This window comes from Caloenas nicobarica, chromosome 17 (assembly GCF_036013445.1).
Source record: "Caloenas nicobarica isolate bCalNic1 chromosome 17, bCalNic1.hap1, whole genome shotgun sequence".
Classification (NCBI taxonomy): Eukaryota; Metazoa; Chordata; class Aves; order Columbiformes; family Columbidae; genus Caloenas; species Caloenas nicobarica.
The window spans coordinates 7,376,129-7,403,629 of NC_088261.1; the positions used below are offsets into that span (position 1 = coordinate 7,376,129).

The following is a 27,501-nucleotide window of genomic DNA, read 5'->3' on the forward strand; positions in this document are numbered from 1 at the left end:
CCAAAAAATATCAGCTCATGGGAAGCTGAGCCTGGTTTGCTGAACCAAAGAGGCTGAAAAGTGTGACCCCTGAGCGATGAGGATGCTCGCAACTTATATACCCGCAAATTCAAAAGTGCGTTTAGCATTAGTGGTTATTTGGCCCACCATGTGTCTGGGCAGAATGTTAACGACAGGTGATGAGACAAAACCTTCACTGTTTCTTTTTCTTTTTGGTATTATAAAAATGAGACAAGAGCAGTTGCCTCCACATGCCTCACCTGGAGAAGGTCCCCGGAGCCCCGCGGGATCAGCCAGTTCTGCCCAGCAGCACCAGCCCAGCCCAGATTTGCTGCCGTTTCCACAACCATGCTGAGTTGGCTCTAGCCCAGCACAACCCCCCTTCAGAGCAAACTGCGTTGTTTCTTTGAAAAAAAAAAACAAACAACTGCAACTAAGGCAAGACAACTTCACAGGCCCCATAACAGCAAGATGCTGTAACAGTTGGTGATGTGGAACCAAAGCACGGTGAGTCCTTGAGCCTCTCCATCCAGGGAAAAGCCCAACAGTGAAAGCGCAGGGAGGAAAGGAGCCGTGGAACCCCGTGCCGCCTCTTTGCTGCAGCTGAAAGGGCTCAAACAGCAGAGAGCACGCGAGAGCCAGCAACGCGCCACGAACCGCACTGATGCCGAGTGTCGTTTCCGTGGACTTTATTGCCATTTTTCTCTTCAGTTCCAGAGTACAAAACATGCAAAAAATAGCCTCTCTATTCATGGTACATATTTACAGTGTAATGGCCATGTGCCATTACAGTACTGAGTGCCTATACATCATGCTTGAATTATAGCAGAGTACATACAGAGTCATATATTTAACATCAAGTATAACAAGAGACTTAAATACTAACAGAACAGGCCTATAAATCAGAAACAGCAGCAAAATTACAGCACAGAGGATCCGAATTATATCCCCAAAAGTTGCAATTTTTTTTTTTTTTAAATTTATACTGGGTTTTTTTGCAACGCTTCGACCAATGGCTTGTGGTTACTGACTGGGGGCCTGGGCATCTGCTAGCAGTGACTCTGAGCATAAATGGCTTTTTTCAGGAAGGGAAGGTGAAAGGCAGCAATCAGCTCTCGAGCTCCTTTCTATCCCTGGTCCCGCAGAAGGCCGCATCCAGAATAACAGAGTTGTGGGGTAATTCAGGTTAATTCAAGTTGGGAGGGACCTGATCAGAGCATGGTCTTTTGTAGCAGCCTCTGGGCCAGGAAAGAAATTCCTTTCACTGCTTTGCTCAGCAAACAACACCGTAAACATGCCCTGGTAAAGTGGAGAAGTTTGGTACCCAAAGTTATAGATACACACAACCCTCCCACTATCTGTTTGCCAGTCTCCGGTATTCCTGCAGCACAATCCTCCTTCCTTTCGATTTCTTTAACCTTATCAAGCACCCCATCCCCTCCAGAGCTTGCCCTGCCTGCCATCACCATCCGACACAAAGCTGAGATCGCCCGTCCCGAAGAAGGACCGTCTTTTATTGTAGCAGAACAGTAACATGCAGCAGCTAGCAAAACACTGCAGACATCGGCTTTATACCTGGAAATCACTGATGAAGCTGCACAAGATCGTAAATGAGACTTTTTAACTCACACGGCCAGGCTGTCCAGAGACAACACAGCAGAGATAAAAACCCTTGCTGCATTTGTTCTGGAGCTCTCGCATTAGCTGCACCGTTGAAGGGTAACTTGCCGTCATGCAACAGCTTCTCACGCACCACAGAGATGGGGATAAATCTCCTCCTGCCCCTGCAGTGCTGGCAGCTTCAGGATACGGAGCTGTGCTGAAGGAACAAAAGATTCCTCCCACCAGCTCCTCCCTGCGAGTCTGGCAATGAATAAGGAATTAAACCCCATCCTGGGAGTCGTTTCACTGCGCTGCAATTTGTTTTGTGTGGAGCATCTACACCATCCCCCTGCTAGGTTCCATTCAGATGTACACAAAATCAGCTTTCCCACCACTGCCCGACCATCGGCTGCTCCCACCTTCTGCGTTTCATTCTTCAGGAATATTATTTTTTCCAGGGCAGCAAATGCTCTCCGGCATTTGTCAAACCGCTCTCCCTAGAGCCCCCAAACAACGCAGCTCAAGCTATCACACCACGCTGTGCAGAGCTATTTAGCCTCAGTGGGTTTTTCTGAGCTTGCCAGAGACCCCGTATTTCCCAGCTGTCCCCTCACAGTGTATCACAGGGAACACGCGAGGAGAATACACCTAAAGCTGGACATGGAAAATGTGGCAGCCCCACAGCCTCTCCCTGCAGCCCCAACCGGACCCACCGCTGCACAAGCAAACCCACCACAATGTGCTCCTGCCCAAAGGGTTAAAGACATTCACTGCAATGTTTATTCCTCCGCACCAGACAGAAGAGACTAAACTAGGGTTTTTATTTAGCGCTGCCTCGCAAGCCGAAGGCCCAGAGCTATCAACTGATTAAGATAAAGAGATATCTACCTCCTGCAGACCAAAAAGATCCCAACACACACAGTATTCTGGTATCTATTTTCACAGGATGCTGGTGCTCCACAACCAGGCACAGGCAAGCGGGGATTTGGAGGGGAAAAACACCGGGTAGGTACAAAAGCATCTGTGCTCACCTACACCAGCTCTTCTTGCTGCTCAGAATAGCCCAACCACACCAAACCCCGTCCCCTCATTCACAGAGAGAAGTGAAACAAATATTCCCCCCATCTAGCTAAATAGAATGACTTTCCCGAACGGATAAAGGGGTTGGCTTGCTGGAGATGTTTCTTTTTAAATAAATACCATCTCTTCAGTCTCTTCCTTTCTTCAGAGCAGAAACAGCATTGCTCTGAGCTGCACGTAAACAAGCAAGGATTTCCTTGCAGCTAGGTGAGAAGCAGAGCACATTTTTGCAGGAGTCCTACCGAACCTTTGAATAAATCTGAGTGTTTCCTCTGCTGCTAGTGTGGCTTCCACCGTTTTCTTTTCACATGAGTTTCCGGGCTGCTGCCTGTGACACGACACGGATGGTTTCTGGGGGTACAAAGGATTAAAGACCCACAAGGCCAGCAGATTTGCTGGAGAAACAAGCTAAGACACAAGCCCAGCTGTACAACTCCGGTTGCTCCTGGGACCTGTGGAAACACTTCCAGAAGGATTTCTTTCAGCAGAAAGCACAACTGTTTTCAAAGTAGATTTTGGGATAATCATTAAAAAAATACCCGTTGCCTTCCAAAACTGAAGCGACACTCAAGCTACCACTAAAGGAACGTGACATAGAGCTAATTTGTAAATGTTCATTTGCGATGTCACTTAATTGAGGCTGAGAACAGCATTCAGCAGCCATGCCCTGCAGCTCCCACCCCTGAGGCATTACTAGAATAACCCCAACAACTCACTGAATTAGCCAAGTGTCTCTCCCTCCCTAAATTATTCGTACCATATATTAAAAATACAATAAATAACCCCACATTTACAGTCTCGGAGCTCTTTGAGCACCACCCAAATATTGCTTAGACCTCAGGAGAATCATAGAATCACAGAATCATAGAATAGTTTGGGTTGGAAGGGACCTTCAAAGGCCATGGGGATAAGGATTACCGGTACTCCCTTTTCTCCCAGGGCTAAGGTGACTTCCCCAGATGTGTCCCCATCCACAGATCACCGCTCAGCGCAGGCTGGGGGCTCACCCAGCACCCCACAGCTGGCAGAGCTCCACCACAGCCAGTTCTGGGGACAGCAGCTGGAGAAAGCCCATTTTTCCACAAATTGGACAGTTTGCTCCTGCCCTTTCCCCGAGGTGGCTGAGCTCAGCCCTTGCTGCATAGCAGGACCTGGTGACGCCCCGGTGCTTGGTCCCCAGCACAGACCAGTTTGCACCCAGAGACCATCCCCATCCCACGTTCACAGAGCACCCCCCCAGACTCAGACTTGCTGAGTCCCCATCTCCGTCCTCACTCCCTTTTACCAGGTGCTTAAATCTTCATCACAAAGCAGCAGGTCCAAGCACGTGCCTGAAGCAGAAGCACAAGCTCTCGGAGGATGCTGAGCGCACAAACACAGGCAGGATTTACCATCTGGATGCGAGCAATGCAGAGCACAGGCCCAGAGCTGTAACCTGTACAGGATATAATCCCTTTGCCTGCTTTAAAAATTAAAGTTTTCCTTAATTAAATACATTAACTGCAATATTACTGCCCGATTTGCCAATATTTACAGGTGAGATGTGGGGCAGAGCCCAGGCTGGCGACTGCTTCTGGGCATCCCACTGATTGTTGCAGACTGGCAAGCGGAGGCTGAAGGATGGGGATGAGGAGCAGAAGGCACCAGCAGCAAAGCCCAGTTAGGAAAACGTTGGGATTCACCAAAATAGATGGCAGTAACCAGAATGGGAACACCGGTACACCAGTCACTACCAGCAATCCTCACACACATATTCCCTCGCACAAAAAATTAGAGGACAAAGTCCCAAGCCCTCAGGATTAACCTAAAAAAAGACAGTAAGATGATTATGTAGGAACCAAATTTAGTAGTGTCCTTTATTTAAGCACTATAAAATAAGAATCCAATCCCATCGGCTTCCCAGGGGCATGTTCAGACCCCATAAAGCTCAAGAGAAAATATTGACATGTATTTTGATAGATTGATGTTACTGGTTTTTACTGAGTGCAAGAGTGGAATTCCTGATTATACACACAGTCCATACAGTCAACAGTCACTGAAATAGCTGCATTTGCCCTTTTAAGTGCAATCTCTCACCTGTTGTCAAACTGTAGAGATGAAGCTTCTAAATCCCAACTTTAGAAGCAGTCTATGGATAAAATAGCAGCATCAGCATGTGCATAAGAATTACCCTTAAAATTAAAGCCTGTAGCTTTCCTTAGTCTAAAAATCCTCCACCAGCATTTTCCACCCAAGGGAACTCTCCCAGTTTGGGTCATTTATCAGGAAATTAAAGTTTAAAAGCATCAGATACATTGTTTTAAAGATAAGTGAGGAAAAGGAAATCACCGTTCATTAAAACACGCCCCAAAACTGCCACTTGTTTTCAGCTTTGAGAGCAACGTCCATGCACACAGGAGCAGGCACAGCTGATGGGTGCAGCCCCACGTTTTGGGAAGAGCAGATGTCCTCGGTGCACCGAGCCTTTCCGTGTAACAGCACATCCCAACGCTCCAGAGCTCTGTGATGTTCAAAGCCTCATTGCACATTACAGGGAATATCATGTAGTTCTATTTTATGACACTGCCCTGACTAAAGCCATCGATGCTGGCAGGATTTACACTGCGCAAAACAGAGATAAGAGAAAAGAAAAAAATAAATAAAAGAAAGGCATAGAGAGTGACAGTGCTCACTCCAGAATGAATATCTCATCCTCATTTAACTGATATCCATAGAAATTTTGCTGTCAGCTCCAACAGGAGCAGGATGTGTCCTGGGATACAGAAGTGCTTTACCCATGCATTAAATAAAATGGTTGTCCTATGGATATAAGGCCTGGCTCTGATGTATTTTTTTTTCCTGATGATTGAAATGGATAACGCAAAAAAGCAAGGAAAAAGTCTCCGGGGGAAACCACCCAGGAGACACCATTTGGCTTGCTGCGTTACAAATAAAACCACATTCATCGGCCAAGACACTCAACTACAAAGCCCACACGTGAAGCACAAGTGGAGAGCAAGGCACAAGGGCAGGAGCACACGGACACCTCGCACAAGGAACGCAGCCGCCCTGGGGCCGAGCCAGCCGCGCTGCCGAGGACTCGCTCTCCTCCTTGCTGCTGCTCTGTTCCTCCTTCTGGGTTTGCTAGGTCGGTCCATTTTGGTACATATATGTATTTTTTTTTTTTCTTCTTTACTTTGCAGTCCCCAGACTTGGCGACGAGGGCAGATGCGTGCCAGGCAACACCACGATGGGTACAACAGCAGCGGCACCTGAGCGACCAGCCTGCAACAGCCGGGCAGCTTCAGGACGTAGCTTCGTCTTCGCAGACGTCGGGCAGCTCCGGGTCTCTGCCTCCTTCTCTGCTCCCTTGTTTTCTACACGAACGGCAAGGAAATAAAGAGATTATAGGCATACAGCAATATAAGAAATAAAGCAGGGGGTGTTTTTTTTTTTCCCCCACAGACAACCCAGGGCAACAACATCAATATTGAGAGGGAATAGCAATGAACCAGCCCCTTGTGCTGCTGCTGCAACGTAAACAGCTCAGCAACATCCCAGCTCGATGCGCTGCAGTGCTGTGCAACTTGTTCCTAAACACTTGCTTGGTTTTTTAATATCTCCAGAGAAGGAGACTCCAAACTGCTCTGGGCAGCCTGTTCCAGTGCTCTGTCACCCTCAAAGTAAAGAAGTTTCTCCTCATATTCAAATGGAACCTCCTGTGTTCCAGTCTGTGCCCGTTGCCCATTATTCTGTTGCTGGGCACCAATGAGATATTGGGTTGGGCACCCTTGAGATATTTATAAGCATTGACAAGATCCCTCTCAGCCCTCTCCAGGCTGCACACTCAGCTCTCGCAGCCTTTCTTTCCTGAAAGATGCTCCATTCCCCTAATCATCTTTGTAGCCTTCCACCGGACTCTCTCTGTAGCTCCTCACCTTTCTCATACTGAGGAGCCCAGCACTGGACGCAGAACTCCAGATGTGGCCTCACCAAGGCAGAGCAGAGCCTGAGGAACAGCCTCCCTCAGCCTGCTGGCCACACTCTTCCTCATGCCCCCCAGGTACCATTGTCCTTCTTGGTTCAGCAAAGCCAGGGCAGTGACCTACAGGAGGCCCATAAATGATGTGCACCTCAAATGCCTGTTTCTCCATCATGAAGATGAGAAGATAACCACAGCGTAAAGGATGCTACCCGTGAGGATCTGCACCGCCCAAGGTGCCCAACCTCGCTCACGCCAGCCTGGCTACAGGACAACCAGTTTGCACGGACAAGCCAATGCGGCAACAGAGTCAGCGCTGATGGACGTGCGTGGAGCACGCGGCGTTTGGGAAGTGGGGATTTGGGGCTCTGGAGTTATTGTCTGCCTGGGAACAACACTGAAAGCACACACAGGGCTGCATCAATTTTCAAAGAAACCAGAAATTATTAAAATCACATCTCCTCCTGCCTCTGCTCCAGCAAAGCCCTGTGATAGACTTGACCTTGAACCATTTCCCTGCAGGGGAGGCTGAGGAACAGCCCCATCTTCGATGCCCGTCATCACCCTCTTTAGGTGATTTATCCCCCTGTGCAGGAGCGGAGGCTCCTGTCTCCAGCACAGCTCAGCTCCTGCCCGCAGCTGCCTGGCGCGTCCTGCCCAGCCTGCTCCGTGCCCGGACTGCGTTCAGTGCTCCCCCCGCCGCCCTGAGCAGGTTCTGCCTCTCCCAGCCCCTTGCACCAGTGTGGGAAGGGTTCAAAACAACACAGGCTGACCTGACAGCTGTGCACAGTGGTGAGTATCAGCTAAATTCGGGTTGCACACACCACAGCTGAGATCAAGGCATCAGCGCTCAGCAGTCTGCACAGGGCTCGTGCTGTGAAGCCTGAGGCTGAACATGAATCTCCATTAAATAACTCTTTTTAAGAACTAAGACTGTATTTCTGCTATGCTTTTTAAACCCCAGGTGAGCGAAGCCTGACCTGTGCAATTATCCAGGAGACCATACTGCTGTTACCTGCAGGAAGACCACAGCCACCGAGTATTTACAGTGTTTTGTGTCCAGCAAGGAAGAAGCCTCACAGCACTTTTCTCCAAAACGCAGGGCAGGGATGGAATGGGACAACCTACAAAGAGCTGAATCACAGCATATACACGCACTCACTCCTGGCAAGTGCTTAATTCCCCCACTGAATCCCCACTAAATACCAATAACCTGGCTGGTGATGTCCCCTTCCTCTCCACTGCAGAGATGGGCAAACTTTGGGGGAAAACTGACCGTGGCTGGGCTGTGCAGTCACTCCTGAAATGTGCCTTGAAAGAAAGAGGGCCATTCCTCATTAGGGAGTTCTCTATGAAAAATGTAGCAGCCGGCAGCGGCACCAACTGTCACCGACTTTGCCACATCGGTCCCCATCCTCCTCTGCCTGCCTCCTCCTAACTATTTTTGGAGGATCTCCGCAAACCCGTCCTCACTGGGAGCAGGCAGCATCCCAGCTCTCGCTCATCCATCCATCTCAGAGCAGCAAACCGGGGCAGCCGGTGTCCCCAGAGCAGTGGAGCTGCTCCCAAAGGTATCCAGAGGCAGGTGGCGGTTCCCTGGTCTCTCGCCGCAGCATCAGAGGCAGAAGCTCAGGGGGACGGTGGAGCAGCCAGAGCAGAGATGGCTCTGGCTCTGTTTAACATAACCACTAAATATTAAACCTGAGCCACAATTCCAAATTTCAGCCTCAGCCTTTCCCAAATTCTGTAGCTATTCCTCTTGCAAATGTGGGGCTGACCAGCAGCTCTTGCTAAAACCCAACTGGCTTTTTTCTTCCCTCCCTCTCCAAAGAAGGTTGAAATGCCAAAGAACCACAAATAATAATAATTTTAAAAAGCATACATAGACATTAGTGTCACACACACAGAATTACTGCAGTAAAATTGCTCCTACAGGAAGGAAGGATGGAACCGAATGCTCTCACTACCACACAAATCACACAGGCTGAGAGGACACACGTTTCTACAGCACCCAGGGGAGACATAAACACTGAATTACCTTAAAGACGGATGCAAATATACAGATGTGTTTAAGAGGAGCCTGTCCCTGAGAGCAAAACAACAAGACAAAGGAAGAAAATGATCATGAAGATGATGGCAGCAGGCAAAGGAGCTTGTATTTCTGCACCTAACGAGCCAGAGAACAGAGTGAAATGGAGGATGGAGCATCAGTCACGTTTACTTGCAGCCTGAAGGACAGGTGAGGACAGGCACTGGTACAAACCCCCTCCAGCCCCCACAGCTACGGAAAGCTCCCAGCACACTCCTGATGTCCAGCTGTGCTTTCTTGGACTGTGTAATTTGCCATCTCTGGGGGTTTTGTGTCCTGTCACGCTGGTGTCACCATCACGGGCAGGGCTGCAGCAGCCTGGGGCCACCACCACAGGGTCCGGCAGGTCTTTGCTGGAGGAAAATCCTGAGCCACAGTGGGTGCCTCGGTCCTTAATTGGACTAAAGTGATACCTACCTGCACCGTGGGGCTTGGCTCTCCCCACGAGACACGCAGTTCTCTCTTTACAGTGAAAATCGATGTGGCTTTTGGTTGGTTTTGACTCTGTTCTGGCAGCGCCTGTGTGTTACCTACCCAAAATCTTCCTGGGACTGGAGGGACAGACACCAAGCACTGGCAGAGACCCAGGGAGCTTCTTTAATGGAAACACTTGCCAAATTCAAACCCAGCCTGCAGCTGTTCCTTTATCAAAGACGATGCTGTAAACCTGGCTGCCCTGGAGGGATCTCTGCAGCCTAGTTTTGAGCAGCCCTACGGCACCGAGCCCCGGGACTTTCTCAGCGCAAAGCCCCCACGAGGCAGGCACCTCTCTGCTGCTTTGGGAGAAGCTGTTTCTACTTCGAGATGTGGGTCTGCCATTTTTTTACCTCCCTCCCCTCCCGGCTTGCTTGTGCCTGGCCTACATGGACAGGACGGCTCTTTATTTTTGGGAAGGCTGGAAACAGGACAGGCTTTCTAAATCCAGACTGATCCCCCCATACAGGAGCTGACAACTACATTTCATCAACAGCAGCCATAATGGGAAAGTAAATTGGGTCTGTCAAAACACGGCAATTAATTTGATAGGTAGTAGTTGCAATAAATGAAAGTAATAAAACGTGGTGAAGCTAGTGCTGACTCAATTAGAAGAAATCTGGAGCAGGCAGAAGAAATGTAGCAAACACTGCGAACAGAAACCCAGAACTTAGCTGTGAGTGCTGAACAGCTGGGTTTAAAAAAATAGCCTGCAATTTGCTTCTTCTAGGTCTAAAGAGGGCTAAAGCAGCCCTATCTCCTCCCAGTACTAATTTAAGAACTATTTCAAATCACTGGTGTCTTAATGGTGTCCACCAAAGGAACAAAAGCTGCAGCAAATGTGAAAAACCTCCTGCTATCACAAAGACTTCTGCGCACGCAGCTTCTGCACCAAGCATTTCCAAGAACAGAGCCTAGCACACTGTGTACAAGTAATGCACAAGAAATTAAAAAAAAAAGATTCACCCACATGATTTAGCTTCCTCCTCTCCAAATCCCAAAGAATGAGCTGTTAAAATGGCTCCTTTCTCTTCATATTTGCTTAAAGGACAGATCCATTTTAAGAACTGTCAATTAGGCACTGAATACCAGACAGCAGACTCAGCTGCCAGAGGATTTCCTGCAGAATACAAACTCCGGACAGGCACAGATATAAGACACTTGAAACAGCAGCGAGTGGGGCTCTGGCAATTTCACATGCAGCCTAATTAAATAAATTGAATGTGAGACTGGAGTTTTCTAATTGCTTCTCCTTTTTTCTTACACAACAAGCTATTTTCTACCTTTAACTGGAAGGAGATGCAATATTACAAGAGGTGATGCACCACTCTCTGAAGACCCTGCCGCTGGGAGGAGAAGCTTTGTTACTTGGGAACCTGTGGCTTGTTTTTCTCTGAGCTCCTTGCGGGCAACCACAGGGCAGCGCTGCCCTTCTGGCAAGTCCCGCTTTTGGGGTCCTCTGTCCAGCCACGGGGGTGGAAACGGTGCCTGACGTGCAAGAACTCTGCACAGCCTTCATGCTACACCAATATCATCTGTTCCTGCTAGAGTCTAGAAAACTATAGTCATGCAGACCCATTGAAAGCTTATTTTAGCTAATACGGTGCTATTCATAACAGTTGCAGTGATGGTATATTTTAGGTGTGTATTAAGGGTGGTTTTACTACAGAACAACCTGCTATGAATTAAGAACTGGATGGGTTTAGTGTCTAGTTCTGTTTGTCCCTGTGGAAACGAGACTGTAATCAAGAGAGAACTCACTGACCGACGAACATCCCCATTTAGACTTGGTTCATTTAAACTCCAAGTCGTTAGATTCAACAAATCTATTATTCACGATATTCAACCAGTCGAACATTTTTCAAAGTTTGAAATAATAATCCACATTTCTTAAAAAAAACCCCAAGTCTCTGCTGTAGTGTTTAGTACATGACATTTTGTCGAAGAGGCTTTGCCAATGTCTTTCTTTTAAACAGAAGGGTTTCAAGATGGGTTCTCAAAGCTCCAGTTGTGCATGAATTAATTTAGGATAACATCAGTTATTACTGCCAAAAATTGGCACTGATGGCATGAGACCGAGAAATTAAGTGCGGCGGTTAGTGCAGTGGAGAACTGGCAAATTCAAAGACCATTCAGGGTTTTTCTGGACATCGCTAAGCGCTTACACTGCTGGGCAGGTGCCAGCCCAGCACGAGCACAGCTCTGCCCCTGACCTGACCTGTTCTTGTAAACCAAAGGCACTGGACACAGCAGCACAACAGTGGAAATCACACATGGTTTTCAAAAAACTTTTAGTATAGTCCCATACAAAGGGCCTGAATATAAACAGAATAGAAACATGGGGCTGAAATGAGTGGAGTAGTGGATGTAGTTAAAAGTTCTCCCATCTCAGAGCAATGCCATGCAGTGACCAGGAATGATAGCGAAGATACAGGCAGGGATGTGTGTCAAATCAGCGATAACTAATTTGGAAGGCAACGAGCTAAGGGAAACAAATGAGGACAAATCCCTTGTGCTGAGCTGGCAAAGGAGCCGTGACTGCCACGCTCTGCAGAGGTGTCCCCGCAGCCACGCTCGTGTTTGGGCTGTTTAACTGCTAAACTGCTCTCTGACACTACCTGGTCCCAGACTCAAAGGGAAAGCCTTTATTGAAGTCTCCGATACACAGTGGGGCCCTAAAGCATTATCATCCTTAATTGAGCTGAGCCCTTAAATCCCCGCACGCCTGTGAGAGAGCGAGCAACTCTGCTATTTGCATTTTCAAAGGTGCAGTGAGACTCTCAGCTCACCCTCCTGGGAGTCTGCCAGGCACGGTACTGGGATTTGGGGTGGAAAAGGATGATTCTAGGACAATGCAGCTTTGTTGTGAACCACAGCCTTGCAGATCCTGTGGGGTGAGAACATGAAAATAATTGTCCCAGGTCTGGCTAATGGTCCAGCTGTTCCTCACTGGACTGATGGCCCAGAACCCTGGCTCCAAAGGGGATCAGTAACAAAAATGAGGGAGAAAGAGTAAGAGCCAAGTAAAGGACAGATGAATCTCCACCCCTTTACATCCAGATCACGGTATTTAAAATTTTCTGATGAATCTAATAGTCATTATCTACTCCCTTTTCCATCCCAATATAGCCATTTATATCCAGCCTCCAAAATATCCCGTTGCAGTGTATTCCACTATTGTATAACTGGCAGTGTGAAAAAAATACCATATGGTTTTTCAAATCAAAGCACAATGTCAAAGTGTTCTCCACAGTCTGCCCATGCATCTCCACAGACAAACCACGTCATCTCATTTTGAGTTTATAAAACACGCAAACTGCTCATCTGGCGCCTTTTTTGTTGTCCATAAAAATAAGAGAAGAATTAAATCCTCTAACACATATCTAGACTAAACTTTAATTGATTAACTAAAATAAGTTTAACCTCTAATGGATCTTTGATCAGAATGTATTATAAACCAGGAGATTAAAAACCAGACCCAGGTTTGGGAACTTGCAGGCGTTTAGGCCAAACCCACGTTACAAAGAGAATTCCACCCATAAAAAGAGTGTTTAGGCTGCATTGTATGTTAACCCTAGAGGACCTGAGGTAGATTTTAGCCTCAGCATTTGACTTAGAAAGGAGTTTTGTCCTTAAGTGCTACGGAAAGATTTACAAACTGCTTCCTTCACCGTCCCCACACACCTTTACTCCGCACGTGCAGCAAAGCCGTACATACGTACATCAGTAAGTTCCCTGGGGCAGACATGGACCTCTCCTCCCGCCTGGTCTGAACCTCGAACGGATTTCCAAAGGAGCGTTTTCTGAGCATGGCCTTCACTAGGATCTTCGAGGAAGAAAAACAGATCAGTGAGAACAGCAGGACTGACTCCTTGAAGCTAGTTCAAAGGAGTCTAACAGCAGCTTCTTTAATAATTCAGCAGACGTTTAACAGCATTACAGCTACAGCATGAACTAAAGGAATCCACAGAACAGCTCCATGGCTTCCGGACAGTGAGCTCAGACCCCTGGACACACCATCGCTGGCAAGAGGCGAAGCAGATGCTGCTGACCACTGCCTGCCGCTCGTGGTGGTCCAAGCCCAGGAGAAGGAGGCACCAGAGCTCTCCCGGGCCACCCTCCAGGCAGGCACTGCCTGGGGAGCACCGCTGGCTACACACGAACTGCCAAGGGAGCCCCACACACCCACTTGTGGTCCCCCAAGGCTGGCAGGCAAGCGCCAGTATCTACTCTGTGGCAGATATCCTTTCCCTGCTTCTCTGGCCAGGTCACCTCCAGGTTTGGAGCCTTCAGTCTGAGGATCCAAGTGAGACATCTTGCAACCTCGAGATTAATAAAACAAAACACACTTGGGATGCTGCTGGTGTGCTGGGATGTCTGATACCAGACACTTTGAGGCTGTGACCCTGCAGCTTTGATGAGAACAGACAGATGTAAACAGGACTGCTCACAGGGACTGACCCTGCAGAGTCAGGCTGCCATGGTACTCAACACACAGCAGGTTCACGCCGGGTTGAAAGGCCAAGTTTCTCCTGGCAGGAGCACATGTGTACCCTCTCCAAACCTCCTTCACCAGCTGAGAGCTCAGCAGAGTATCAGCCCTTGACCCGCGCAGAGGATGCGGTTGCGGTTTATACATACCACAGCTGGCAAGCTCGGGATCGTCTTCACGGAGTTCTTCACCTCCTCCTCCGTCACCTCCACCACAGAACAGTGCTCTTCCTCCAGCGGCAGGGGCTCCTCGCCACCCTTGGTTAGCCACGGATGCACCTGCATGAGGAGTAACAGAGGCAGCTGTAGCTCTCCCTTCTACAGCAGAGCGCTACGATGTTGGTGGTGAGACAGAAACGGGGGCACGGGGCTGATTACAGGGCAAGCTGTGGGTACCGCTCCAACCGCTGCCAGCCCCTGGAACGCAGGTGCAACACTGACAGCACTGCAGTCACCGTGACAATGTCGGTTCTCCCGGGGATTTGCTGAGGATCAGCCAGTTTTTGAGTAATTTTAATTTAAATAAGTAAACGAGAAAGCTTTTGTCAATATTCCCAAGCAAGCAGCAGTGACAGAGCTGTTACAGATGCTGCAAAATGAGCATTCTCCATTTCCAAGGCGGCGTGCCAGAAAAAGCGCCCAAAACAAACACCGGGAACAGATCTGCCTCATTAGAAGAGACCAAGGGAACAAGAAAATCAACTGAGACAAAAGACTGTAATATCCATGTCCAGTTTACCTTAATTTCAGGGACTGTTATCCTTGTTTCTGGATTTTTATCAAGCATACGTAGGATCAGTTCCTTGAGCTCTTCACTTATCTGTGCTCTGAGTAAAGAAAAGAGCAGTGAACAGTTAACAAGGGAATTTTAAGTGCTCAAGGCATGCACAGTCCTCCCTGGCATTACTTGGTAGAGAATCTGCTCTGCTCAGAAGATGTTTTCTCTGTACATTCAGCTTGAGAAAGGAAGGTCTAGTTGGTTTGGTTGGTTCTCAGGCATCACAGTCACTGCTATGGGGTTTGGTTATCCTGTTCTGCCCACCGACACAGAGCACTCTCAAAATGCAGGACAAGGGATCAGGTGAATGGATCTAAGACAGCACATCATAGGGGAACTTCAGAGGACAGATTCTGGGACAACAAAGCGTTATCAACAGCAGAACTGGAGTTGAACTCTATGACACAAGAAGAGCACAACTTGATCCGCCAAACCTGCATCAGGAGTAACCATGTGCTGAAGAAATATCCTCATTCAACACTCAAGTCCCCAGCTAAGCTCACAGGCTGCATTAATTAAATTGCTTCCATGAACACAGAGGGCAGGCAGTTCAGTAACTCAGTATTTGCTACCTGTATAGCTCAGGCTTGGGGTAACAAAAGGAGGAAATGGACAGATGTGACTAAGAGAAACAAATCTAATATTTTAACACTATTTCCAAGATCTAAATGCTAGAGTGCCCCAACCCAAACGCCACTCTCTTCACACAGTGCCCCTGGTCATGCTGTCTGTCCCTCTAGCCCAAAGGCTTCCATGACTTCTGTTGCAAGTGATGCAGGCAACGCCTTTAAAACGCACTTGATTGCATGATCAAAGTGCTACCGAAATAAAATGCCAGCATATGACAGAATCGTAACAGGCAGTTAAGAGTCTTTATCACAAATGGCTTCTGAGGAGCTGCGTTTCTGCACGGTGATGGAATTCGGCAGCATAAAATGTCACCCCCAGCAGGGTTGGAGTTCAGACTGAAAACACCGATGAGGACAAGGTGCTGTGCCCACCTGCTCTGCACCCCGCCAAGCAGAGGAGAGAATAAACGATCATAAACCTAAATGAAGACCATATTTCATTCTGATGAAAACAGAGCTGCTGTTTAATAATTTGTGAATATGTGGACTTTGGTTATCAGATCTTTAACAAATAACCAACAGGAAACGCTGCTCATTCAGTGGGAAGGGGCAGAAAGGGGGTTTGGTTTAAAGTCTGAACGCTTTCAGAGTTACATCAAGGGTCTGCAGTTCACAGGCAAGGGCAGGACGAGTCCTCGGAGGTTTCCCATCGCCTAGGCGGCACTCCAGGTGACATTTTGGGTGGGAATGGGAAGAACTGTTCTGCTCTTGGGATGAGCTCCCAGCACAGAGGAACAGCTGCAGTGAGCGCCAGTGCATTTAGCAAGTCGGAATAAACAGAATCCCATGGTAGGACCACACAGACGCAGGTGAGATGGTGTTTTTAAGATACTTGACATCAGATCTGTGCCAAACTGACAATGGATTTATTTAAAATACAAGAAGTAGAATATATAATCACCTAACATTTCTGAGCACCAGATTGATTTCAACCCAAGACAGGATTAATGCCATAGAGAAAAGCCTTTCAAACAGGGTCACAAAGCATCAGGGGGGTTATGGCCAGGTGACAGACCACATTGCCCTGTCTCTGTTTTTCCTTCTCTCCCTTCTGCCAGGGCGCTTGCTGTACCCAGCAGCATTTTTCATCTGAAAAGCCTGCGCTATCTGGAATTTCTCAGAGTCACAGTCCTGTAACAGCTCTCAGGAAAATGCCAAGTATCACCAAGCTCAGCACCCATTTGGCAGGGTTGCCAGCACCACAGATCATTTTACAGGGTGCCCGCAGGTCAGAGAACATTGTCCTGGACTCAGCTCTTCTCCAGGAGGGACTACACAGAGCTGCTGGTTCCTGTAACACATGCCTGGACAGACGCCTCTCCAGCTTGCTTTTCAGTCGTGCCAGGACCATCAGGGTGTGAGCTAACACCATTCACCTTGTGTCATGACAAGGACTCATTGACATGAATGAGAACTCCAGAGCGATAAATATTTATCCCAGCGTCTCTAAGGGAAGGGAAGGGACAAAGACGCCGGTACAATCAGCTCCATCTCTGTCCTAAGGTTGTCAGGAAACAGGCAATGAGTTGCCATGGATTGTCTGCAAACAGGATTGTGTCTTTTGTAGCCATGGTGAAATAAATTGAAACCAAAATATTCCTAACTGTAGCGAGGTGCTAATTCTGTGGGAGGTCAGGGTGGATCCAACCCAGTGCATTCCAGCTTTATGTGTGTCTCTGTTACTGCCTTTATCTAACAAATATATGTAGCTTAGACAGCTGTCAACACCCAGTAACTCTGCTCCTCCAAAAACCTAAATGAGGGGTGCAGCTTTTTTTAGACAGGGAAAACAGGTCACTGAGAACTCTAACTAAATCATGCAGCCAAATTATCGCTGAAGGAAATGTCTGAATGAAGAAAAGGTTCTTAGCACAAGCCAGCCAGCCCATTAAATGTTAATAACTTGCTGCAGAGACAGATGGGAACAGTCACTTGTGAGCTGACTGCTAACCCAAATATATGAAGGCTGAGAGCGGGTGGGCATCTCGCCAGGACCCAAGTGAGCAGAGAGACCATGCCAGGGAAACATAAACAACTTCCTTTTTCCCCTGCAGAGCTGTCAAGACAAAGTCCTGCCCGCCCGCAGAGCACAACTGGTGGGAACACGGCGACGTGGCACAACCAGCCTCTGTGCCCTTAATGCCTGAAGCCTGGTGAGCTGCAAAACCTCATCAGCATCGCTCCGTACCCACGACTGGGACCCGTGTTTGCCATCTAACAAGTGCCCTGACCGTGCGGCCACAGATCCCTGGAGATGTGCTCCATGTGGTCCTCGGCGTGGGCTGCACCAGCCGAGCAGAGCTGGCTCCACTCGAGCTCTCCGCAGCAGTTTTGGTCTATGGAGAGGTGATTAATGCAGCTTGTGGAGCCTGAGTCACCCTGTCTAGAGCAGACGTCTAAACCAGGACAGGCTGAGCGTGCATTGCTCTCTGCAGACTCAAAAGGAAGCCTGGGACTGCCAAGGCAGACGCCCAGCCCTTCGCTGTAGGTGTCTAAAAATTCAGTGAGCATCTCACAAAAAAAAAAATCATGTAATAGATGGTGGATACACATGTATTGTGCGCTGCCTGACAACAATCCCTCCCTCTCTAATAGCAGACGTGTCTTTCTTTAGAGTTTTCATTTCTTCATGTTTGTAATAAAAACGTAGAGATAAAATTACTTGAATTAAAACAATGAGCAATTGGGTCAAGAAGGTAAAAAATTCTCTCTCGACTACTGTGCTGATTTGGGAAGGAAAATGCAGCTGGTCATCCCACCCAACACAGCCCAGCAGTGTCCACCACGCAGCTCTGACCGTGGCCAACATGCATTCCCTCCACTGACTAAAGCAGGGTGGGGGGCAACCTCTCAACATCAAATGGGTAAATTAATTTCCGGGGTTTTTTCACATAGCTAGCCCCGGTCTGCCAGCACCCAACCCATATTTTCCGAGAGTGTGTTGGAGGAGGCAGAGGAGTGTGGATGCACCAAGCTGTGGTTGAGCCTCCTTCCATCCAGCACTTCTCCCAGCTCCAAGGTAAGTCCGTGGAAGTGGCATGTGCTTACTTAGACTGAGACCAAGGTCTATAAACCACATCGCTTTTGAAAGCTAATACATTGAATCACTCCAGTGGCTACTGCATTGGAGAAACACAAAACCCCAACCAAACCGTGTTTCCAGCATCTCCAGGGTAAAGTAGCTGGGGCAGAACTCCCCAGACCCACACTGAAACACCTCCGCTCCCAAAGAGTTCAGGAGCCGTTTCCTTTAGTCCCTGTCTGCCCAACACAGACCCAGGAGCAGCAGAGGCAGCTGCAAAGCTTCAACAACAATATCTGCACAAAGCCCAGGTGAAGGACCCAGGAGAACACAAAGAACCTCACCTGCCCTTGTCTGTCCCTCTGTGGTGACCTACCAGCATTTGTGAAAACTGAACTTTGTTCTACAGTAGCTGAGTAAAGTTTACTTACTCTTCTGGGAACTCTACAGGTTTGTTCTTGATCCTGTTATGAAGACCCAGAATATATTCATCTATAAAAGGGCACTGTAAAGCAAACAAAAGATTTTCCAGTTGTCAGAGATCCTAGCACTGCTTAGACGCTTGTCATTCACCTAACAGAAGCACACTCTGTTTGCACTCCCCTGATTTTACGCTGAGATGGAAATCAAGAAAATCTCCCCCCACGCAATAAATTTGTTCCTTATTAAAAAATAAATGCAGAAGAACAGCAGAGGGATCTAGGGAATACATAACCAGACTGTTACATCCTCCATCCAGTCTACGAGGTGACCATGAACTACTCATTTTCCTTTCCTCTGCTCCACTTCTACCTGCTAAATGGAGACACCGATACCAGCTTGTTTATATCACTAATCCAAGGTTTCTTCATGACAAGCATCATTTGGAGCTAGGTATTGCTATTAAAACACTTGGGTTTCCACTTTAAATTCAGGTATCTGGATTCAAAGCGTATTTTTCTCCAGCACAAATTTTTACACTAGATTAATTTAGAGCTAGATTCTGGCTCTTCCTGCCTGGCATGGTGGGCAGGACTGGCAGGCGGTTACCTGAGCTGCGCTGAATGCTGTAGGGGATGCAGGAGCAGCATGTTCACAGCCCCTGTGAGCATTTGCACCAAAACTGATGGAGCAGGTGCGCTTGTTTTGGTGAGCTGTGGGCTGCTGGTGGGGCCTGTCTTGGCCTGCCTGGCCAGATTACATTATGAAATAGAAAATAAGTACAAATCTTACAACATTTACTGTACAGGGTCACACAGAACAGACAAATGTATGCTTGGGCTTGGCTTTATATTCCCTCTTTCTTTCCTCCAGTGCTTGCCACAGAGGAAAGTAATATCGCCATGAGGCTACACCAGAACATAAAATCAAGGTTATACCATTTCGCTTGAGGATTTGGCCCAAATGAGACACCATTACAGACACAGGTCAGACAATACTTTCCATCCTGACTCAGCTAAGCAATATCACACCAGCAATGGAGATAGTTCTGCCTCTGCCATCTCCCCCGGCCACTTCTTACCCCTGAACTGGATGCCTTGCGCCTGTCTGGTGGGATCTGCAGCGGTCTGTGCTTGGACAGCAGGTTCAGATAATGTACCTGCATGCACAGACTGCGGGTACCTGCTGTACTACTCGCCCTGTGAGAGCATGGGTGGGACGAGGGGCTTCTGGCCATAGGAGAAGGAAAATCCGTGACAGAACATGGAGCTGGCTCTGCTAAAGAGGTCTCCATCTGGCCCAGCTCAGCTCTGGCAGACAGAACTTTCTGTAACCTGGATTGCTGAGGTGCTGCAGTGCCTTGGGATCACACCTCTGCCTCTCTTCGTGCTCCACCTGGCTTGTTCTGAATGCAGGCAATTCGGATAACTCCCTGACAAACTGTTGTTAAGTGTTATCGATGCTGCTCTGGGTTTTGTAGCACAAACAACTAGTCTGAGTAAAGGGGTCAACTCTAGAAACCGTCCTTTCGACAGATCACAACGTCAGCCCCTTCTCATCTGCAGGGTGATTTGGGAAAACAGGAGCTTGCAGAAGGTAGGTCTTTGTTTCCAATATTTGCCTTTATTTGGAAAGGCATGAGTCAAAAGCCAGGGGGGCAGACACCCTCATGCAGGGCTCCAGCGTCTGAAAGGCAGCTTACCTTCCCGTAAACAAAGCAGTACAGGGTGATTCCCATGGCCCACACGTCAAGCGCCTGAAAGAAACCATGCACAGGCAGTAAATGAGATATACCAGAGATGATCTGAATGAGCTGGATTTTCCCACCGACTCACAGAACATCATTCGTATGCATTCAACATTGTGCAGAGTCTCTCTGAAGTTGGGCTCCTAAAGGCTCCTGTACCACGCCTGGGAACGAGGACTGTGTTGGGCCAGATGCTGCCACCCTTGTCCTTGCCGTGGAACGCAGTGACCAGCAATCAGCCTCTTCTTACAGGAGAGGACACCATTCAGGGCTGAACATCAAAGAGCTGAACCTTAAAAGTCTTTTTTCAGGCAAAAAAACCCTCCCACACTTGACCCTGTCCCCACATCACAGCACTTACAGTGCCCCTCGATTTCAGGGGATCAAGACACAACATTGGTGGCCAGCAGCCCCCGTGCCTCTTCATTATTTTGGAAAGAAATCGGGAGTTTTCTCCCTTCCCTTTGTGCAGGGAAAGGGCTCTAACAAGGCTCCTGTCTGGGCAGGGTTCTGCAGCAAAGCCTGTCTGCTCACACAGAACAACCTAGGTGAGTTTTGCCTGGACTGAACAAAGAATTAGAACTTCAGTTTAACTTAATAACAGTCCCAATTCACACCATAATCCCTGGGTGGGCAACACGCAAAGGATGCAGGTGCGGTGCTGCTCTTCATGCCTTTTGCCCCAAAAGACTGCGAACAAAGACATACCTTCCCACTGAAACTTTTGCCAGTGTCTGAAATGGCCTCTGGTGCCATGAAGGCTGGTGTCCCTGCCGTGCTGGAAAGCTGAGCGTCGTTCCCTTCAAATTGATTGCTGACTCCAAAATCAGCAATTTTGACATGCCCATCATCTCCTAAGAGCAAGTTGGAAGGCTTGATGTCCCGGTGAATGATCTTCTGGTAGTGCACTGAAAAAAAAAAAAAGTTGGGAGCATGGTCTGATACAGAAGCAAACCCACCCAGAGGAAACTTTTCCAGAAGGATGAAAATAAAGGCACAAGCTCAGGCATCCCACTCAAGGCTGCTGCTGGATATGCAATATAATGCAGCAGAAGTGCCATTTCCTATAGCCATTCCTTTTTGGTACCTCACTGGGATGTAGAGAGCACAACACTGAAATACATCTGTCGGCAGTAACTATGCAAAGAACAGACGAACCCAGAAAGAGCCCAACCAGCAGGACAGAGCAGAGCTGCTAGAGAAGGAAATTGCTTAAGTCTTAGGGATTTGCTTGGCCTCATCAGACCAGCTGATGGGTTGGGCAGCTTGCTGTATTAAAGGTTTGTGGGATCCAAATAAAGAGATTAATTTCTAATTTGTTTGTTTTGGAACTGCAGTGCCACAAAGCTAATCAAAAGGGACAGAATCACAGGCAGAATGAAACAGGTCCAAAGGAGATATTTAGGCAAAACAAGACAACTAGCAACCTAGCACCCAGGCAAGCCAACAGCTCAGAAATCAGTGGGTGTTTTCAACTCTGACCATGCAGTAATCACCAGCTCCAGCTCTGTCCCAGCTCCATGCAGACAACTACAGGCACCAGCTGAATTGCTGTACATCCAAAATGAAAGAAACCCTTGCAAAGAGTTTGAAGGCTGAAATGCACTGAAAACACCACCAACAAAAAAATCCCACCCGTTACAGGCTATCTGGGAAGTGATATTGCAGCTGCAAGAAAGGCTTTTCTGGACAAGTGAGTGAAACAGCAGCAGGGGGTTATAGGAAAGTGGCTGTCTTCTCAGGAACTTGGAAAACAAATTTAAAAATAGAAACAACTTCCAGAACACAAACTGATCCCAAAAACAGGACTGTAGAAACCCCAAGAGACTTTCCTGAACAGGAGAGAAATTCCTTTAAGTCATTACTGCCCTTGCCAGGGCAACAGGACCCCTCATCCTCCCTCCTCCCCCAGCCCAACCACCATTTTCACATTTCCTTCTTGCAAACAGAGCATGTTTGGTTTTATACCTCCCCATGAACACTTTTCATATCTTCTAGAAAACACACAATTGGGTGTGAGGGAAAATGCTGGTCTAACCCTTTCCTGCTTTACAAACCTGGCCAACACATTGCCACAAAAGCAGCCTGCTCTACAGAGCAACCCAGCTTGTGCTTTAGGACCAAGAACGAACAAATCTCACAGAACTTCTGCTCTTCTCAAGCCAACTTTCCAGCAAGCCATCCCTGGGGAGGGTAAGTCACTCTTGCAGACACTTTTTCTGCAAGAGCTTAGTTTAAAGCACTGCTGAGGGATGCTGTCCTCGGCACATTCAAAAGCCGATCTGGAGACCCAGCAGACAAAAGCTCGAAGGAGAGCTCTGGCATTTGCATCCTTGTCCAGATGTGCAGCAAACGCGTGGCCACGCTGCGATGTGAGCCAGTTAACACTGTAACAGCCCAGCTAGACAGGCAGGATAAACACCAAAAAGCCTGCAACAACAGTAATTATGAGGAGACATCTGCTGTGCAGCAAAGCTGGTGGCAAGTTGGCATTTCATTATGATAATACAGGGAGAAAAGACACCAAAAATCCAAACCAAAACAACCAAAAATGAGGGGGGAATGAAGTTTCCCTTCAGGAGATGATGAGCTGCCTTTCACGCAGGTGTCTGGTATCATGCCTGATACCACAGGGCTAAGATTCCCAATGCTTGTAAAAAAAAAAATACCGGTCACAAATATATGTGGGCTGTACAAGTACATCCCTGGAGCTAAGTCTGTGAAAACTGAGGTAGTTACACTAGGCAAGCAGGTACTCTAGGCTTTTTATTATTTCTTCCCTACAGGAAAGTAAAACAAGACAAAAAAAGAACACACCCAGAAAACAAAACCACAAACCAATTCCCACATCAAACAACTATTTAACTTGTAAAATACATTTCCTGCCTTTGCACAATCTAATAAAAGTAAAGGAAAAATTCAGGCTGTTTGCCAGATGCTCTGTGTTTTTTCAGTGCCCATCTCAGCCTGGTACCCAGCGGGTCCGGCTGTTAGACACGGGAGCAACGTGAATGTTGAACAAAGAAATAAGAAACACATCCTCTGCAAAAATCAAAGCCAAACACTAGGGTAAATGAACATTTGTGGTTCCCAGACCAGAACATCCACGTACTTGATGTAAGCTTTAGGGACAGTGACAGTGTCTGACCTTAACTGCTCAAGAGAAGAAAAATCAGCACGAGTAAGGCTTATGCTGTCTGCAAATCCTCTCGCCTGTCTAGCTGCCTTCTGCAGAGGCAACAGCCATGAAGGGAGAAGGATGTGGGACAGGAATTGTGCACCGAGCACCAGCTGGGTGTAAATGAATGAGGCTCCATCACAGCTATAAAATTCGTAAGAGCAAGAGCTCACATCTACCAAGAAATTATTTGGTGAGGAGCTGCTAACCTGATGAAGGCAACCTGAAATCCCTTTCCTGCTCTGAAGAAACACAATTCTTAAAGTCCCAGCCTGCCAGCTGCTGTGGGCATCCTCCCCTGCACAGCTATCTAAATCAGGCTCCAAAATGCACAGGCTTATCCTCTCCTGCGCTCTGCCTTGCTGCTGGTACAGTTCTGTACAATACAGGACTGCAGCAAGAAGAGCAGAAGATTCCCCCCAAAATCATTCCCAAGTCCACTTGTAGGCAATATTAAAAACCTGGTTGTTTTGAGAGCTGCAGAAAGGAAGCAGGATTACTCGTCTGCAGGACATCAACTCCACTAAGCTCAGAAAAACTTCCCAACCCACCCACATCTGCAGCAAGTCCAGATCTCTTGTAGACAATGCTTTGCAGGGCGAAGGGCTGGGAACAATTAATTAAGCAGGGCTGGCCAAAGGCTGAGCAGCAAAGTGGTGGGATGTGCCTGCAGTGACAAGGGCATCACTGCCACACACTGCACAAGAAGCCTGGGGACAGAGCTGTCTTGCAGGAAAGGTACTTGTTAAACCAGGGTGATCTGCATTTCCAGCACAACACGCAGAAGAAAAGATGGTGTTATCCCCGCAGAACTCCAGAGGGAGAGCTAAGCATTTCAGAAATAAAACCCTACCGCTAATGATACCTTCCAGACTGCTAATGGCTGTACAGAAGGGACAACAGCTCAAGGAGCAGACAACCCATGGAGCCACCCAAGGGGAGCAGGTGACAGCCACAATCTGTTAAACACAATCACCAGCACAAATTAGCCTTCTAATTTCACCCTGAGTGTCCAGGGAACAAGCAGCCAGTTTGTACTTCCAGGTCACAAAACGTGACCATTTAATACACCACTTTGGTACACACTGAACATCATTTCTGTGAAGAGCCAGTGGGTGATGTGGGAACGGTATTAAAGGAAAGCAGAGGCTTACGTTCCTCTGAACTGGGGTCAGTGTTCCTGCAGAACCAAGCTTGCGATAGTCAGAGCCAAACGACTTCAACAATTACACAATGAAACTCTTGCAGAAAGCCAGTGGCTCAGAGATCCTGCAGCAGAGCGGTGTTCAGGCAGGGGTGGATCATCAGAGGCTGTGGTACAGTAGATGAGCTGGAAGAAGGGGCAGATCTAGGGGAGGATCTCTGCTGCTGGGCCAGCCAGCTCCTGCCTGGGCTCTCCATGGGTCTCCTGCTGCTCCCCATCCCTGCTCCATCACCGCTCCTCCGCTGAACACAATTTCTTTCTGTTCAGTCCCTTGGCTGCCTTCGGTGGGACAAGGCAGCTTCCTTCACAACATGAAACTCATTTCACAAATGCTCCTCGTTTCCAGATACCACAGGCCATTCAGAAACTAAATCGGCTTTCCTTCTCATTCAGAAGCAAATGCCTGGGAACTGACTGCCAAGATAAAACAGCCTGCAAAGACCAAAAGGGAGCAGAGGTAGAAGTGCTAGAAAAAGAGACTGTTCCTTGGTCCTTTTAAAAAAGGTGCCTTTCACTGCATTCCCTTCCGGAAACCTTAGAGCTCCAGCAGCTTAATACCAACTTGCTAAAAGCTTATTTAGAAATTATACATATAAAACTTCGCAATGCTCTGACACATTCTGCTATTTACTGAGGCTGATGCTGAATTATACTTGATTAAAAACATAATCCCACTCCCATTCAAGGGCAAAAGCAATCCATATGGTGCTACTGCAGAGTCTGCTTAGTATTATTCTCACATCACCCCTGTAGCAAAGAAATGATTTAACACCCTCTCAAGGAAACTGCTGCACCACCATCCAGAGCTTAAAACAGAAGCTGCTATTTGAAGCAAACCTCTGTACATATCCACAATGCTCCACTGAGAAATACCCGGAGTACACAGATGCAGTGGGCTGTGCAAGAGGAACACCTGCCCCCCAATGCTCACCTGGGACAAGGATCCTATTATAGCTCCAATTTTCGCAGCTCTGTTCACCCTTTTGCCGCTTTCTCGTTGCATCCAAACCTCTGCCACTTGCTTAAGCTCAGGTTTTACAAAGGGAGATCCCAACACACAGCACCACCCAGTCCCTTTGGAACAGTTCAGCTTCCATTTGTGCTCCTTGCCTTCTGGCTGTCCTTCTCCACCTGTTCTCCAACCCACATGAACGCATCATATGTCACCAGTCCCAGAGGACGTGCAGAGCCTCCCGCCACGGCCACACACGTGCCAGCATTCAAGGGACCCCTGGGAAAGCGGGGAGCAGGGCACACGCAGCAAGTACTGCCAAAATACCTGCACGGTCTGTGCCACAGGCTGTGTCTGACCCCGAGCACAATCACTTAACTGCATCAAACCACAACGATCAAACTGCCTGATCTTTCTTAAGAGGCTCTAGTACACATCTGATCTGCTCCACCAGCTAATTACTCTCATTCTTATATAAAGCCCTTGTTCATTATGTATCAGCAACACTTACAGCTACGTGAAAGGTGGGGTTTTTTTGCTTGGTTTGGGGGTTTTTTTTGATCATCTAAACAGAGCTTGTCTGCACATGATAAAACACAAGGCAGCCCCTCTCCTGATAGTGTCATTTATAACACCCAGCACCTTGCAGCTGTAGTTGCGGTGCAGAGCCCTCGCATCCCCGTGTTCAGTTTTGAGGGGCTCTGAACTTGCAGAGGCAGGAGCAGAGGGAGCAGGTCCCCATTTCCCACACAGGAATGGGGGCACAGATGGATCAGTAGCTCACTGGCAGTACCAGTAAAGCACTCAGCAGCTCTGTCATGGGCTCATGTCCCAGCTCTGCCGGCCCACACCAACATGAGGTCTCAGGAACTCACCTTTGCCAAGAGCCAAAGCAGATCAAACCCATCTACACTGATGCTTCAGCACACCTACCCCAGGCTCATGTTGCGGTAGATATTCTTCAGAAGAGACAAGCCTGTGTTGACTCAGCCGTTGCTTTACTTGCTTAAATTTCCTTTTAAGATAATGGAAATTATACTCGTATATCAACGATCAAGTAGATTAAGTCTTATCTCAGAAAAGCCAGATTTGATCTGCACGTCAGGCGCTTTGTTATTGCTCTAGGCTTAGCGCGTATGGCTCTGGAGCACTGCAGGCATTTGTACAGGTGCCCTGCGGAGAACTGCTGCAGGAAAGGTGACTTCCCAACGGCTTTAGCTGCGTGTCATGACCTCTTCAACCCAACAGCTCAGAAGAGACAAGCAGAGGGGACCAGAACTGCAAACCTTAGTTTCCCTAGACCCGCTCAAAGGCAGGAAATTGTGCGCTTTCTAGAGAGTGCAGGAAATAATGTTTTTTCTTCCTTTCAGCCACACTGACAGCAACCATTTCAGCTTCTCATGAGCTAGATAAAATATTGAGCTTGCAGCTAAACAGCAGAAGGGACAGCTGCTGTGCTTCATCTCGGCTGTGCAAGTCAGCAGGGCTTTCCCCTGGGTCGAGCTTGCGTGCGTGTTCTGTGCTAAGCGTCTGCTCCTGGCTAGTGTCACAGCCAGGCCACCTGCTTCGACAGACCTTGTGTTTTCTTATTCCTGTGCTTTACTAAGGCTTTTACTAAATGAAGCTCCTTGAGTCTCAGTCCTAAAAACCACACTGGGACACCTGCCTGCTTGTGCCTTTTGGTGAGGACACTTGTCCCTCGCACCTCTCCCGCGGCTCCCACGTCTGTCTCCTGCCACTGGGGAAGAGTTTCAGGTATCTGCTTCTTGCGTTGAACCAAACATCTGCTCACAGTAAGGAAAACATTTCTGGTGAGCAGACAGCCTGACACTGGAAGAAAATCCTCCCATGTTACACACTTCACCTGGTACTGG

General features: G+C 48.0%; 1 protein-coding gene across 1 annotated transcript in view; it reads right to left on the reverse strand.

Annotated features, from left to right (window-relative positions):
- Positions 1 to 5,631: 5,631 nt before the first annotated feature.
- Positions 5,632 to 27,501, reverse strand: part of CAMKK1 (calcium/calmodulin dependent protein kinase kinase 1) — a 45,232-nt gene continuing 23,362 nt past the window's right edge. Inside the window, exons 9-15 of the mRNA XM_065647044.1 lie at positions 21,002 to 21,201; positions 20,249 to 20,302; positions 18,558 to 18,631; positions 14,437 to 14,524; positions 13,848 to 13,976; positions 12,929 to 13,032; positions 5,632 to 6,038 (exon numbers count right to left, since the gene is read on the reverse strand). Coding sequence (XP_065503116.1) covers positions 5,966 to 6,038; positions 12,929 to 13,032; positions 13,848 to 13,976; positions 14,437 to 14,524; positions 18,558 to 18,631; positions 20,249 to 20,302; positions 21,002 to 21,201 — 722 coding nt within the window. The 3' untranslated portion in view covers positions 5,632 to 5,965. The remainder of the gene's footprint in view (positions 6,039 to 12,928; positions 13,033 to 13,847; positions 13,977 to 14,436; positions 14,525 to 18,557; positions 18,632 to 20,248; positions 20,303 to 21,001; positions 21,202 to 27,501) is intronic.